The sequence below is a fragment of the Mercurialis annua genome, linkage group LG8, assembly GCF_937616625.2.
Source record: "Mercurialis annua linkage group LG8, ddMerAnnu1.2, whole genome shotgun sequence".
In the NCBI taxonomy this organism is placed as follows: domain Eukaryota; kingdom Viridiplantae; phylum Streptophyta; class Magnoliopsida; order Malpighiales; family Euphorbiaceae; genus Mercurialis; species Mercurialis annua.
In genome coordinates this window covers 39,591,020-39,607,079 of record NC_065577.1, presented here as the reverse complement: position 1 = coordinate 39,607,079, position 16,060 = coordinate 39,591,020, and the positions used below count along the sequence as shown (strand labels likewise).

At 32.8% G+C, this 16,060-nt stretch overlaps 1 protein-coding gene across 3 annotated transcripts; it reads left to right on the top strand.

The window, feature by feature from the left end:
* The first annotated feature begins 1,089 nt into the window (after positions 1-1,089).
* Positions 1,090-12,441, top strand: LOC126661074 (AP3-complex subunit beta-A). 3 transcript variants are annotated; one of them, XM_050354836.2, is made up of 11 exons: positions 1,103-1,437; positions 2,341-2,417; positions 2,869-3,118; positions 3,373-3,999; positions 4,933-5,106; positions 6,673-6,799; positions 6,873-6,994; positions 8,228-8,428; positions 8,986-9,947; positions 10,744-11,013; positions 11,864-12,441. In XM_050354836.2, exons 1-11 carry the CDS (start codon positions 1,222-1,224, stop codon positions 12,207-12,209), a joined length of 3,372 nt encoding a protein of 1,123 aa, XP_050210793.1. In that variant the 5' UTR covers positions 1,103-1,221; the 3' UTR covers positions 12,210-12,441. The 3 variants fall into 3 exon arrangements, 2 of the variants coding, with proteins under 2 accessions (XP_050210793.1, XP_050210794.1); XM_050354837.2 differs by having other exon boundaries at positions 1,104-1,437; positions 6,885-6,994; XR_008789663.1 differs by lacking the exon at positions 11,864-12,441 and having other exon boundaries at positions 1,090-1,437; positions 8,986-10,006; positions 10,744-10,835.
* The last annotated feature ends 3,619 nt before the right edge of the window (positions 12,442-16,060 follow it).

Below are 16,060 nucleotides of genomic sequence, written 5' to 3'. Positions count from 1 at the left end.
TGATGTTAAATATTTAATTTGATTACTCATCTTTTATAGTAGGTTTACATGTATTCTTTAATTTAATTTTGGATTAGTCAATTTTAAAGTCATTTAACTTTAGGAGTTTTGTTTATTTAGGGCATCTCCAACCCAAAACCTATTTTTAAGTTTTAATTTACCCATTTTTAGGTTTGCTACAGTGTTTTTACTCCAACCCATTACCCCATTTTCACACCAAAAGAATATTCTCTATATATTCTCTTTTATATTTAATACTACTATATTTAACCATTTACCATTTCACATCTATATTTATATTTTAAACACATACATCCTCATCTATTCATTTATTTAATAATGTTTAAATAATATTAAATTAAATATTAATTTTTTAATATTATTTAATGTCCAATTATAAAAAATAAAACAAATAATAATTAAAATTGAAACAATAAAATTATAATTATAATAACACATTATATTTAAATATTAATAATAAATAACACATTACATTCAAATATAATAATAAAACTACAATTGAAACAATCTTCTTCATGCCTCCGCATTAGTATATTATTAATTAAATAATTTTAATTTTAATGTTTAATGTTGTTTATTAACTATTATTTTAATTTCCGTTCTACGATTAGTTTAATTATAATATTTATCTACCCGCTTTAATGTTTAATGTAATGAAATGTTTATGTTTAATGTAATGTAATTTTTATGTTTAAATAAAAAATATGTTGTTCAAATTTTATGTATTTAATTTAAATTATTTATTTTATTTATTTTATTTTTACCAATAAAAATAATTTGGATTACATTATTAAAAATTTAATTGGTATTTAATGAAAAGTTGTACCAAAATGAATATTTATAAAGTTAGCTATATAAATTGTAATTAAAAAATAAATATCCAATTAATCAAAAATGGGTTTGTGTGAATAGTGCATACCAAGAAGTGGGTTGTTACTATTCACAAAAAAAGAAATGGGGTGGGAAGTAGGTATGGGTTGGAGTTGAAAAAAAAGACCCAAACCCAAAAATAGATATGGGTTGGAGATGGTCTTAGTCCCTAAATTTTCATTTGATGTTCATTTTTTATTTATTGATTCCTGATGGTCAAATCTATCCCTAAACAAAACTCCCAAGTCGGATTCTACTTACTACATCACTCCAACAAGCTCCAAAACCAGTAAAAATAAAATAAAATAAAATTCTCCGATTTATAAAAAAATGTTTCCACAATTCGGAGCAACTGCCGAAACCCTAAGCAAAGCATCGACGATAATGTTCAGAATCGGCACCGATGCGCACCTATACGACGATCCAGAGGACGTTAGTATCGCTCCATTGCTCGATAGCAAGTACGATTCGGAGAAATGTGAAGCGCTTAAGCGTCTTCTAGCTCTCATCGCGCAAGGCTTCGATGTCTCCAATTTCTTCCCTCTGGTTATATATTTATGTATATTTAATTCAGTTCTACATGCAGTGTAATAATGTGTAGAAGTGTTTGAAGTTTGGATTATTGATGTGCTGAATTAATTGGATTGTGTTTGGTTGATTTGATAATGTAGGGAATTTGATGATTTTTGAGCGTTGAATTAGGTATTTGTGATTTGAATTGCTGTGTGATCAGTGATGAGTAGTGAGTGTTTAGGAGTCTGTATTTGTAGTATGGTGAAATGTGTTCGATTCGATGAGAAGAAATTGTGGAGTTTTGGAAGAAAATTGTTGATGATTTTGGTGAAATGTGTAGTTATATTAATCTTGTTAGATTAGGTTTATTGAATTTTTATTTAGTTTCTTAGAAAATATTATGTTTTCGTAACATGATTTTGAATGTTAAATTAGTTATTTTATGACATGATTTTTAGCGACTAATGAGTGTTTAGGAGTTTTAGTAGAGGTAAACTAAACGAGCCAGGTTAAGTAAATAGAGTGTTAGGTTTGAGTTTGACTCAACATAATAAATTGGACTTTGGAATTTGATAGTAAATAAGGAAATGAATGTAAGTAAATCAAAATTCATGTAGAATGACAGGTCTATATTTAAACAAAAATATAATCTGAGTGAAGACAAAAAGATGAGATTTCTAAGTTAAACTGGGAGCACGCAGTGTTACAGGCACAGTAAAATGCTGAGGCATTTTAACGGTATATGTTAATTGTGATTTCTCACTAGATTCGATTGCACTGTTAATCACGAAATTGGGATTGGATCCTGGAGGTTCTTGAAAATTCCTTATGCTTTTTTCATGCTCCATAATTTAGGGAAAAAGAAGAGAATTTATGATTCTGTTTATTACTTATTTTAATTTGTATCTTTTTAATATCTGACCAAGGGAATTACAGGTGGTAAAAAATGTGGCTTCTCAGTCTTTGGAAGTAAAGAAGCTGGTTTACCTATACTTGCTGCATTATGCTGAAAAGTACGTAATGTACATTGATTAGAATACTTTTTTCTTTTTTGAAGTCTTGGCAACAGCTAGAACTATTCACAAGATAAGGCATGAAAGAATGGAAACTTTACATGGTATTTGTTTGTGGATTTTGTGCGTTGACAAATGTAGAAAGAGTCCATTGATTTTAAATAAAGAGGATACTGGTTTTAGTTCATAAGTGAATGTAAGGAAGAAATAAGCCACTTTTGGCAGTAAGAGTCATTGCAATTTCTAAATTCTAAACTTGGCAAGGTTCATTTTTTAAAATTGTTGGGGGGATGGGTAGGCAGATAAAATTTTGGCTATTTGATAAATGCGTTTTAGGATTATTCTTCAGTTTTAAGCAGTGTACTTGTGTTTTTAACTGGTCCTGTTGTTTCATGCAAAGCATATGATGCATAATTTCTTACATAACTTGCTTACATAATTTTCTATCTAGGCGTCCAAATGAAGCTTTGCTGTCAATCAATTCCTTCCAGAAGGATTTGGGAGACATAAATCCTTTGGTGAGAGCCTGGGCACTTCGTACCATGGCAGGAATTCGTCTACATGTAATTGCATCTATTGTTTTGGTTGCTGTGGGCAAGTGTGCCAGAGATCCATCTGTTTATGTCAGAAAATGTGCTGCTAATGCTCTTCCCAAGTTGCATGATTTGCACATAGAGGAACATTCTTCTACAATTGAAGAGGTATGGCCGACTTATTTGTCCTAGGAAAATGGCGTTTTCACTTGTTACCCATGTGCTCCAAGTATGGACAGAAAGATTGAAACTGCTTGCATCTGCTAATTTATGTTTTATTCACCAAATAGTTTTTCCAAGAATTTGTACTTTACAGCATACACAGAATGTTTATGACTTTTCAAATCTGCTGCCCATCTCTAGAATTTTATATGTTATGAAAAAAGCGTATATTAGTGTGATTTATGGCATGTCTCATGCAGATTGTTGGAGTTTTATTAAGTGATTCTTCTCCTGGAGTAGTTGGAGCTGCTGCTGCTGCGTTCACTTCTGTTTGTCCTAATAATTATTCTTTGATTGGAAAAAATTACAGAAGGTTGTGTGAGGTTCTTCCTGATGTTGAGGACTGGGGTCAGATAGTCTTGATTGGAATCCTTCTGCGCTATGCGATAGCAAGGCATGGACTGGTAAAAGAATCTCTAATGTTCTTTTTACATACCATGGAGAGTTCTCAGTCTGAGAAGGATGGTTCAGATGTTGAATATTCATTAGAAAAAGAGAATGGTGCTGCAAGTTGGAAATATGACTCTGAGTTGGCAAGTATGGTCTCCAGGTGTTATATTGAAGGTTCTAATGAATATTTAGCACGGACAAGTTATGCCGACAGGACCTCCTATGAATTTCATAGCGCAAAATTTACTTCTGTCAGAAGTAATGATGATGTGAAGATGCTGCTGCAGTGTACTTCCCCGTTGCTATGGAGTAACAACAGTGCAGTAGTACTAGCAGCAGCTGGTGTCCACTGGATTATGGCCCCGTTTGAGGATGTCAAAAAAGTTGTGAAACCGGTTTTGTTTTTGCTGAGATCGTCGACTACTTCAAAATATGTGGTACCTAGCATTTCCTTTATCTATTTATATTCTTCAGTCTGTAGCAATTATATGTGTTGATGATTCATGTAAGAGCAAGCCTAGGGACAATAATAGACTGGTGTTCCTTTATTTGTTTCCAACGGCCTCTTTTTAAAGAGACTATTGCAAGGTTGTGCACGAATCAATGGCTCTCCTGCAAGCAGAGGAAGCCTACCAGGGATATGAAACAGATTTTTCATCGTTTTTCTTTCGTACTTAAAAGTTATCATTTTAAGAAAGCTAGTACTTGATGGGTTGAAGAAATGATATGGCTTTCCATTACTAAAGCCTCTGTATTCACTTGGAAAAAGAAATAGGATTTGTTGAAATCTGTTTGATCACTTAGTGGGACCATTGTCTGTCTGTCATGATGATAAACATATAATACAAATTATTTAAGTACTTGTAGGACATAAGGATAAGCATAAGTGTTTCCTATTACCTATATGGGTAGCAAATTATGAATTGAAAATGCTGACTTAACAACTTCAGGCTATTAAAGATATCCCAATCCCAAAATTGGCAGTATATTAACAAAATCGACCAAGCGTTTTGTGATTGACATTGTCTTATTCTGAGCTGATGGCTGACTGCAACTTGGAAAAGTCATATTGAGGTTCCAGATCACTAATTATCAGTGACTCCAAGGGAATCACCATTTTCTGGTGACACTGAGTTTGATATACTGTGCTGCTTTTTTTTACATATGTTGTATAACTTGGACAGAGCACCATCTTTATATGTTTGTTACGCACAAGTATTTATTGCTTGATTTCTAAATATTTGAGATGTGGGTGAATTGGAAACATAGGAATGTCTATGCAATTTAAAGTTGGATCTGTTGCATGCTTTTTACAGTTTCAGTTTTTCTCGATAGTTTGATAAGCATGTGTTATTGATTTAACTATACAGGTTCTCTGCAACATCCAAGTGTTTACCAAAGCTGCACCTTCCCTCTTTGCTCCATACTTTGAAGACTTTTTTGTGCTCTCTTCAGATTCATATCAAAATAAAGCTTTGAAGCTGGAGATCCTTTGTTCTATCACAACAGAATCATCTATGCCTTTCATCTTCAAAGAGTTTCAGGTAGTTTTTCTTGCTTAATTTGTATTGCTGTTTTTCTATTATCACATTGAGATATGCTTGGGGAGATATTGATCTAATATTATTGATTTATATGGATGTAAAAGAGAAACAAATCTATTTCTTGCATGTTTATCTTGATGTAATTAATTTTTTTACAAAGCTCCCTTATCCTGTCAATTTTCTTCTTGCTATCTAATTAGATGCAGTTATCTACTTAGTACTTTCCCCTAATGATTTCTAACTTTACTTATGGGTAGCATAAAGTGTTGTCATAAGCATTTATAGGAATAAGGCTGTGTTGGACAAGCTCCCATCTTTAAATAGTGTTAGGAGGGGGAGAGAGGGGGGGGGGGGGGGGGGGGGGGTAGTTAGTTGTTCAGGAAAAACCTTACAATAATGCCATTAAATACCAGTTTTTGAGAATAGTGGGAGTGCTAATGATGTAAAATCATTCAGTGCATTTATAGCGATATCTGTCTCTACAACATCATTCTTAAGTCTATTTTCTCTTCCACGCTAGGGCCATCCCTTGTCTTCTCTCTGTAACTCCAATATGTTGGATGCTATGCTGAACTATCCCAATTTTCCCTTTCTTTTCGTAGTTATCTGTAATAGATTCTTTTTTTTTTAGATTATGTCCCTACAATAATGCCATTAAATACCAGTTTTTGAGAATAGTGGGAGTGCTAATGATGTAAAATCATTCAGTGCATTTATAGCGATATCTGTCTCTACAACATCATTCTTAAGTCTATTTTCTCTTCCACGCTAGGGCCATCCCTTGTCTTCTCTCTGTAACTCCAATATGTTGGATGCTATGCTGAACTATCCCAATTTCCCCTTTCTTTTCGTAGTTATCTGTAATAGATTCTTTTTTTTATAGATTATGTCTTGAGTTGAGTAGAAAAGAAGTTGCTGCTTATTCACTTTTCATTGTATTCCCTTGCATGCATTTTTCATCTTGCCATTAATGAATTTTTGGTATTTTGCGGCTCAACATTAGCTGTTTATTTTAGTAGCTAGTTTACTTGGAATGTTAGAAAACGTCCCCTATGATTTTGGTCATGTTACACATAAGAACCCTTCTATACTCTCCATTTCCTTCTCCTTTCCTATGATTAATGCTCAGTGCTCACTCACGCGATTCCGTTGTATGACAGTCTGATATCAGAAATATGCATATGATGTTCCGCTTGGTAAAGAAAGATTAATCAGATCGAATTATTGGCTACGTAATTGGACGTTGCATGCCAGTTTTTACTTTTAAGTCTACAAAGTGAATTTCATTTTCCAGGTCAAAATCTTGTACTAAATAACTCCTAGGGTTAGCTGCAAAATCGACGGCTCAAATCTACTTTCATGCCGGTTTAGGTATGTGCGTTGTTCACTATTAAGCAGATAAAAATATATATGTATGTAGGTATGTTTCATGTATGGTAGTACATTCTCTTGAATTTGGCTTCCTATATGCTGCTAAACTATTTATCTCGACTACCATCGAAATTATTACGTATATAAATGAAAGTGAGTCTAGTGCATTAATTGATGCATATTTTAATTTTTTAGGATTATGTCAGGGATCCAGACAGGAGATTTGCTGCTGATACTATTGCTGCAATCGGTTTATGTGCTCAACGTCTTCCCCAAGTGGCTAATACATGCTTGGAAGGGTTGTTGGCTCTGACTAGACAAGGTTAGTTTTCAGTTATTTCTGAATAAAGGGAAAAAATATCTCCTGTGCTTTGTTTACTTCACTGAAGAAATAGAGCTTGCTGTAGAGCTATTGACCGGTGACTTTGGATCAACTAATGAAGAAGCAGGCGTTTTAGTTCAAGCAATTACATCAATAAAATCAATCATAAAGCAAGATCCTCCCAGTCATGAAAAGGTATACTCCCTTATATTTTGACGTAAGGTTCATTAGAAGATAATAATGATGCTTTTTGTTGAAAAGGATGCCTCACAATGTCTCTCTTGACTGGTGTTTTGGGTATTGCATGAACAGTGAGCATCATTTTTATTTAGTTTTGGTTGAGTCTGCTTGGGCTTGGCCGCTTGGGTATCTGTAAAGTCTTTATGCATTTCGTGAGAAAAAATGGGATTTTCCTGGATGTTTAAACGGAGAGGTTTTCATGAAGTTGAAGTCACATGGAATTGTACCTTGACAATAATATGGAGTAATAGGCCTGAGAGAAATTCTTACATTCTGGTGAATCAAGCTTTGTTTTATGGAATTAGGTGGTTCTTGGTTTAATACGGGCTTCTGCTTTACGTAGAGCTGAGGTTTTGGATTCTGTTTAATGAGATTGGAAGTTTGGAAGGAATTCTTTTGTTAATTACTTCCTTAATAGTCTTTTCCTATGGAGATTCTGCCCGGGTGGTTTACGTTTTCTTGTCTGTTTATTTTATTTAAAGCCTAGACTCAAAAAGTCTTTTGGAACAAATATTGGATCTAGAAGTAAAATGAGTTACGAGGCAACTAGCTTTTTGTAACTTTATTTGGAGCTATCATTTTGTGCATTCTGTGTATGTCACTGTTGTGCTTAAATTTTCATTACTAATGATTTTTACAGTTTTCACTGTATTTCTTTCTTTTCATTCTAAATGCATGAACAGTGAGCTTTTCCTCTTTGAACTTTAAAAGGGGCTGCTTTTCAGCAACGCCAGACCCACAGATTCACATCACTAGTAAAAATCCAAAGGGGTCGTAATTTCCTGTCAGATCAAGATGACTGTCGAGTGCTATGATTACAGTAAAAAGGCCTATAGAGTAGCCTCATGCTACTTTTTCACTAATATCATGATATACTAGCCCTTTTATTATCTTCTTCTTCATCTTTGTCTCTTTTTTTCTCTTTTCGTATGGATCTCCATTCCAGTAAGAAAGAAATAAATTTGATACGTAAAATATTAAATTAATGTCCTCTTTTTAGATTATATTTTGGGGATCATAATCTAGTCTCCAAGAGGAGAAAAAAATACTTCTTTATATACATTGGGAATAATTGCTGGCAACTGCCTTATTGGCCAAAAGTGGAAGCATTACTAGTTTTTTTTGCCTGAGGTTTTTCAATTGCATTTAGCATTTCGTATGATCTTTTTTTCTTAAATTTATTTGTAGGTTGTAATTCAGTTGGTTCGTAGTTTAGATTCAATCAAGGTACCTGCAGCCCGAGCAATTATAGTTTGGATGATGGGAGAGTACAGCAGTTTAGGGAACATAATGTCAAAGATGATAACCACTGTACTCAAGTATCTTGCATGGAGCTTTTCTTCAGAAGCATTGGAAACAAAGCTTCAGATTCTTACCACTACTGTGAAGGTACTTCAAAGATATGTTGTACTCCCTCCATCCCATAAAAATAAAAATTAATTCTTTTTCAGGAATCCCAAAATACAGAAAATTTCCTTTTAAAATTGTCAGCTAAGGAGCTAATAGTCAATATTATCAAATGACAGATGCTATCACCTAAAACTAAATTTCACTTGACTTGTGATTACTCAATAATTGTTTTTAATTTTAGTATAAAGCTATGTTATGAAAAGAATGATAAATCACCCAAAATATCCACTTTCTTCACTACATTGCAAGTCAAACTTTTCCTATCTTCATGAGATGGAGGGGTTATACTTTTCTTTTAGCCTGCTATGAGTTTTGTTTTTGTTAGAATGCATAAGTAAGCTTGCAATCTCATGTTTCTTTTATAGTTGTGATTGTGAATGTAGTATTAGTGTAAAAAGGCTGAATGGATTCTCTTTTAAGTGCTCTGTTTACTTCTTGTGAACCTGAAATAGTATAATAAAGTTTTATTTCGGATCTGAATTTGATTCTGTAAAGAAAAATGTGTCTGTCATTCCTTAAATGGCTTTGATGCACAGGTGCTAGCAGACGCGAAGGAGGACGATTTTCAGACTCTTAAAAAAGTATGGACTTATGTGCTGGAATTGGCTGAGCTTGATTTGAAATATGACGTTCGTGATAGAGCTCGCTTACTGAAAAAACTTGTTTCATCAAAATTAGGATCTCAAGAGACCAAGGAGAATACTAATCAAAGAGAGGACGTGCTACATGTCCTTGCAGATTGCATCTTCCGAGAACAAACAATGCAATCAGCTTTGGAGCCTATTAACTATCGTATTTATCTTCCTGGATCTCTGTCTCAGATAGTTCTTCATGCAGCTCCAGGATATGAGCCTCTCCCGAAACCTTGTAGTATACTTCATGATGAGCTTAGCAAGCTCTCAAACACTCTGCATGAGGCAGATATGTTAGGGGAGGGAACTAACAGTTCTGGGACTTTATCCGAATCTTCATCTCAGGGAACTGCGTCAGATTATAGCTCAGAGCGTTCTATTATTGGGTCAAGTGGCGATGGTACTGGTGATGAGAATGGTTCTACAAGTGGCAGTGAAAATAATGCTGATCCTCTGATTCAGGTTTCTGATGTTGGGGATGGACATATAATTCAGAGTGGAGTTCCTCAGTCAGCATCTACTGACTTGGGGGAACTGATGTCAAAGAGATCTCTAGAGTCATGGTTGGATGAGCAACCTACTTTGTCAAACCCAAGTACATCAGAAAAAAGTCCAGTCCATAGATCTTCAGCAAGAATTTCCATTAGGGATATTGGAAGTCGAGTTAAACCTAAAAGCTATAATCTCTTGGATCCTGCAAATGGAAATGGCTTGAAGGTGGATTATTCATTTTCATCTGAAATTTCAACCATATCACATGAACTTGTATGTTTAGAAGTTTCCTTTGAGAACTGTTCCACTGAGACCATTTCGAAAATAATGTTGGTGGATGAAGAATCTAACCAAGCTTCAGATTCTACGGAAAGGTGACACTATTTTTCATCATCTGTGAAAGCTCTCTTAGCTGTGTATTTGACTTGACTAGGTATCTGATTGATCTCTAATCTTAAAGTATGTTAATGATTCATGGCTGGGTCTTTTCACGACTTCAGATTACTGCGCTTTAGTATATCAGTCTTGTCTAACGTGTTTAAGAATTGCAAATTAAACCTATTTCCATTAGTGTTGCTCGAGCTTTCCTTGAGCTCAATCACAGTATTCAACTTCATAATTAAAATCAACTTATACTTCGTTTTTGACCTGTCATTCCTATATTTGTGCGTGGTGACGGATTAAATTCCTCACAAAAGGGCAGTTCTAGCTCTACTCATCACCGAAGGTCATCTTGGTGAACTACTTCTAGCAATTATTATTCATTAGTGACTAATTTTGATATTCTAGCTGTAGGAAACTTGAATATTATAAGTTCTGTTATTAGTAATGCTTTCTCTGTAAAAGACTGTGAGCTCCTTTTGAGTATTCAGTTTTCAGTTAATTTTGTATATTCTAGGTAAACAAAAGTTCTGCATCATTGCCTTTCTTCAATAACCTTGAACTGTTGTTGCTACTTTGACGTTTTATTGTCAACTGGTTTTTTCTGTCTTATTTTCTTTAAGCTTATACCTTGGTTTAATCCATGTTTTTTCATCGTGATACATACGTGATCTCGATGATCATATGTCAACCTTCGGAAGTTCTTGCGGACATAATATGACTGAATTATATAACGTCTTGTATCAGTTTTAGGAATTAATATTTGTTGCTTTTATTTTGATTCTGCAGCTCCTTGAACTCTCATAATGATGTGCCAATACTGGTTTCTATGGAAGAGATAACTTCTCTGGAACCCGGTCAAACGATAAAGAGGATACTCCATGTTCGTTTCCATCATCATCTATTGCCTTTCAAGCTGGTTTTATATTGCAATGACAAGAAGGTTCCTGTCAAGCTGCGGCCTGACATTGGATATTTTGTAAAACCTTGTCCCATGAATATCGAGGCCTTTACAGATACAGAGTCTCGTCTCCCTGGAATGTTTGAGTATATACGGAGGTATTGCTTCTCTTTTGAGTCCACTATTTCTATAAGGAAAACAGAGAATAATATAACTTGAAAAGCTATCTTTTTCTTTTTTTCTTCATATAATTTTTTGATCGCATGTCATGCTTGTGCCATTTATGTCTTGGTAAGTGTATTGTACGTTCTATCTAGGCCAAAGTTATATAAGACACCGAGTGCGGATGTGCGATCATCTAAAACAAAGTATTACATTTTGTATAGTATGAATAATGTCTTCAGGACCTCAGGTTAACCTTTTCTGGGGTCCTGGTTAATAGAAAAGGTTGCAATTAGTTGTAAATCACGGAAGATTCTCCAAAAACTTTATAAATGAAGCTCACTCTTAGTCTGTAACTATGTGGGCATTGGTTTTATGTGTATTTTTTTTTCCAGTTATATAAAAGCTAATAAATTTCAATATGATGAGAAGTTAAAAGTAGTCTTAGTTCTTTTGGAGCAAAGTGCTGCAGATGAATTGAGTATGGACTGTCTTGTCTTTGGGTTTTAATTTCACGACCTTAAGCGTCCTTTCGTGATATGTTATATGGCTATTTTTATGTAAATTGCTTGCCCATTTTGTGTTAGATACACTTATGCACATCTTTAGCACCAGTGAACTGTGTGGTCGATGCCATTACTTATTGCAAGCAATAATCTACTGGAGCAATTAAAACCCCATGCATATATATCATCAGGGAAATGAGATTTTTCATCACCTTGAAATTTTCAACTGAATGATAATGGAATTCTTTTTTTTTTCTATTTAGTCTTTCTCCGTTTTTTGATATATATTTGATCTGAAATTGTTTTTCTCTCTCTTTTCTATTTTATTTCCCGGTACCAGCTGCGCCTTCACTGACCACATACAGGAGCTGAACAAGGACAAGGGCAACATGATTACAAGAGACAAAATTCTCTTAGTCTGTGAGAGTCTGGCTGTAAAAACGCTTAGCAATGCTAATTTTTCTCTCGTATCCGTTGACATGCCAATATCCGTCAATCTTGATGATGCCTCTGGTTTATGCTTACGGTTCAGCAGTGAACTTCTGAGCAACTCAATGCCCTGCTTGATTACCCTTACTGCTGAAGGTAAATGCACGGAACCATTGACTGTATGTATAAAAGTCAACTGCGAGGAAACTGTATTTGGCTTAAATCTTTTGAATAGGATTGTGAATTTCCTTAATTGAGATTATTTATTTTAATTTAATTGAGATCTTTTATTTTAATTTAATTGAGATCTTTTATTTTAATTTAATTGAGATCTTTTATTTTAATTTAATTGAGATCTTTTTTACCTGCTTGTACCTGTTGATAACAGTGAAAGCTGTTTATTATTGAGTTGAGCAAGAATACTCGTAAATCAACAAAGAATGTCTTTGGCGCTGTTGTTTTAATTTAAATTGTAATTGCATTTGCTAATTCTCTGTTACTGTTCTGAATACTTCTATTTCTTTTTCAGGACAGTTTTTTTTTTTTTGAGATAACAAGACAGTTTGTTAACTCTTCATCTTTTGACATAATGAATTTTCTTAAACATTTACGTTATCATTTTGTGTCCTACTAGTTAGAACTAGGAAATAATTATTATAACCACCCGTAAGGAATAGATTTGGTTATAGGATTTGAACCACTAGTCTCGTTTGAGTAAAAGTGAACTACAAGGCGATCATGTAATGTGCTAGGGAAGCATATCATTGCTTTCGTGTAAGTAATTCTAGCTGTAACCGAATTCTCGTGTAGATCGATGGTTCCATGGAAACTTCTTCATTCAGGTGAAACTTGGGGGTTTTCAATTCAATATATAGTTAAGACTAGGACTCGCAGCCTAATCTTTAACGTATGTCAGTAATAGTAATGAGCAGATTAGAACTTGAATCTTGCAGGCTGCATAGGATCGCTCATTTTTCATTCCCGAGCTTCTATCGTTGGAGAGATTGTGGCAGAAGTGGTGCTAAACTTCGTTCTACCTTGTGCTCAATTTACAAATTTATACCAATAAATTGTTGATTAAGGTTGGTTTAACTTGCATTTGACTTTCATTTTTTTTTATCATGAATGACTTATGTTAGCAAATGCTTAAAAGTTTTTCGGTCCTAGATATTTTCGGTCCGGTTTCCAGTTCGGTTTTGGAGATATCCAGGATTCGTGCACACCCCTACTAAAAACCAATAAATAAATGGTCCATTTGATTTAAGGTCATGAATAAAAATGAGAAAAAAAAATATCGATTTTATGTTGTTTGTGATCAAATATAATAAATTGTTTATTTTTTTTTAACATATTAAGATTTTATATTTATTTCTTCTAAGATGTAATAAATTCCAAAATGGCATTTTTATTAAGGAGATATCTTTATTTAATGCTATTTATGAGGAGTTTTAAGTGTGGGGGAGTTGATTTTTGAAAAAAAATGGCCAAAATCACCTCCCACAAGATGCTAGGTTTGTGAAAGGAGAGGGAGAGACTTGAGGGGACAGACTTGAGTTGGTCACACATAACTGTAAATGCTGATAAATGTCAAGAGTGTCAAAATTATTTGGAGAAAATTAGACCATATACGGGCTTGGCCAAATATATTCTTAATAGTACAGCTACATCTTTCATTTTATTAAATTACGGTGTCTTATTTTATATTTTTATTTTTAATCTTTTATTCTTTTATAAATATGTTTTTTGTGTTTCATTTTTTTTCTTATACTAGTTTCGCATTACGTGCTATGCACGTGGCTCGTAACGTAACTCGTCAATGAACATATTAATAAATTTAGTATAATTATATCAATTTTTTAATAACCATAATTAAATAATTAACTTAATTTTATTAATTTCTATCTTTTTAAAATAATAAGATAGAATTTTAAATAATAATATATTGATCAAATACAATATTTTAATTTTGTAGTTCAATCAAACTAAAAGATAGGTATTCCTACTAATTTGGAGACAATTTATTTATTTTTTACATACTAAAAACTAAATTGGAGATAATTTAGCTACCTATTCTAATTTGGATTTTAATAAAATAGTGATTAATTAAATAACTAATTAGTTAATGACTATAAAACCTTTATTTAGTAGTAAAATGAAAAGGATTATCCAGTAAATTTGCCTGTCCCCCCCATCCGTGCTTTTATATATAGTATAGATTGAACAACTCTAGCCACCATTCATAACAAACTAGAACATTTTTCCCTTTGTTCTTAACTCAAGGATGACGACGCCTCCATCAATAACCGGATCCAAATTTTTATGTGTGAAAGGTAAATTTAGAGCACGAGAAAGAAGAGTCGATTTGTTGTTGTTTTTGTAGTCTGAATAGTCGTATCTCCACTCCTACAAGTTCCAAAATCCTCTCCGTACGTTCACTGCTCGTCCGTTCATCGACGACCATGGCTGTTGCTGCATCTTCTAGATACCGATCTGATATACCCAGTTGTGCTTCCATTGGGATCTATAAAGATTTGGGGCTTAGAAATGGATCTATGAAGATTTGGAGCTACGGAGATTTGAGGCTATGAAGATTTGGGTGTTTACCGATTTGCTATTTTTTTGTTTTTTATGCACTTTGTGTATCTGTAATGTTTTGAGTGTTGGTTAACCAATGGTTAACTTTGGGTAAACCGTTGGCTGTTTTGCAATGATGCTCTTGATTTTTTGATGTAGTTTTTTTGTGTATCTGTAATGGTTTGTTGGTTAACCAGTGGTTTAATAATGGTTCACCAATAATTTTATTTTAGTATATTATATATAAACGTTGGTAAACTTGTAATAACTTTTATTTTGAATATATCATTAATAAATTGTAAATAAACTGTTGGTAAGCTTGAATTGCGTATTTTAAACAAACTTTACTTTTTAAAAAAATTAATAAATTTATTTTTAGGATACTATTAGTGAACTGTGAGTAAACGGCTGATAAATTTATAGTTAATTAATTTTTATTATATCGTTAATAATTTTTTTAGTAAACCTAAATTGTACATTCAATACGTAAACTATTTTTCAGTATATCATTAGTAACCTGTTGATATACCGTTAATTAACCAAAATTATATTTTTGAGATTAAAAAAAAATTACAAAAAAAATTATAAATTGTATATTTCAAAAATAAAATAAAATTTGATGTAGTATTTTTAAGAATATTTTATCTTTATATAGACATTTATCTAAAGAGGCTAATTATTTGCTCCAAAATCAAAGGATTACTAAACACTGCCCCTTTTTACAACACACTGCCCCCAAACATTACATTTTTGCCCTTTTTTTTTAATTCTAAAATTCATAATTCAAATCTTCTCAACTCACATTTAAACACGAAGAACGGATAACGAAAATCTCATTTAATTTTATTTAATTTCAAAAATTTATTTCAAATTTATTTCATTTAATTTAAAAAGTGTTTTTTGTTTAATTTCAGAAAAAATTTGTTTAATTTTAAAGATAAAATTGTTTAATTTTGAGAATGTCTTTCATTTAATTTCTAAATTTTTTTGTTTAATTTCAAAATTTCGTTTAATTGTCAATTATTAAAAAAAACAAATCGATAATTTTTTTTTAAAAAAAAAGTATTGGGACATTTTCATTTGACATCTCCCCATTTGACATCTCCCCAAATGATAATGTTCCCATAAAAATAGGTAAAAAGGTGAAAAAAAAGCGGTACCTAATAATTTTTTTTTTTTTTGCCAAAGATAACAATATATAACAATGAGAAGAATGGCCACCTCATGAAGATGATGAACCATTCTTAAACACAGGAAAATAAAGTGGACTTCGCGGCTACTAATTGAGCCATCCAAATACACATTCCTTTAACAACTTAAAAAACAAAACTTGCATAATTTGCTAAACGAACGGTAGCAACAAAAATAAATAAATTACTTATAGAAAAACCAACTTACTGTTGACATATAATGACATAATATAAATATCACCTTGATTTGTAGAAACACATGATTGAATCAATTGACGATGGAGATAATGAATGCTTGGAGATCCCATTTTAGATGTACATGTCCAAAAAACCAAAAAACACAA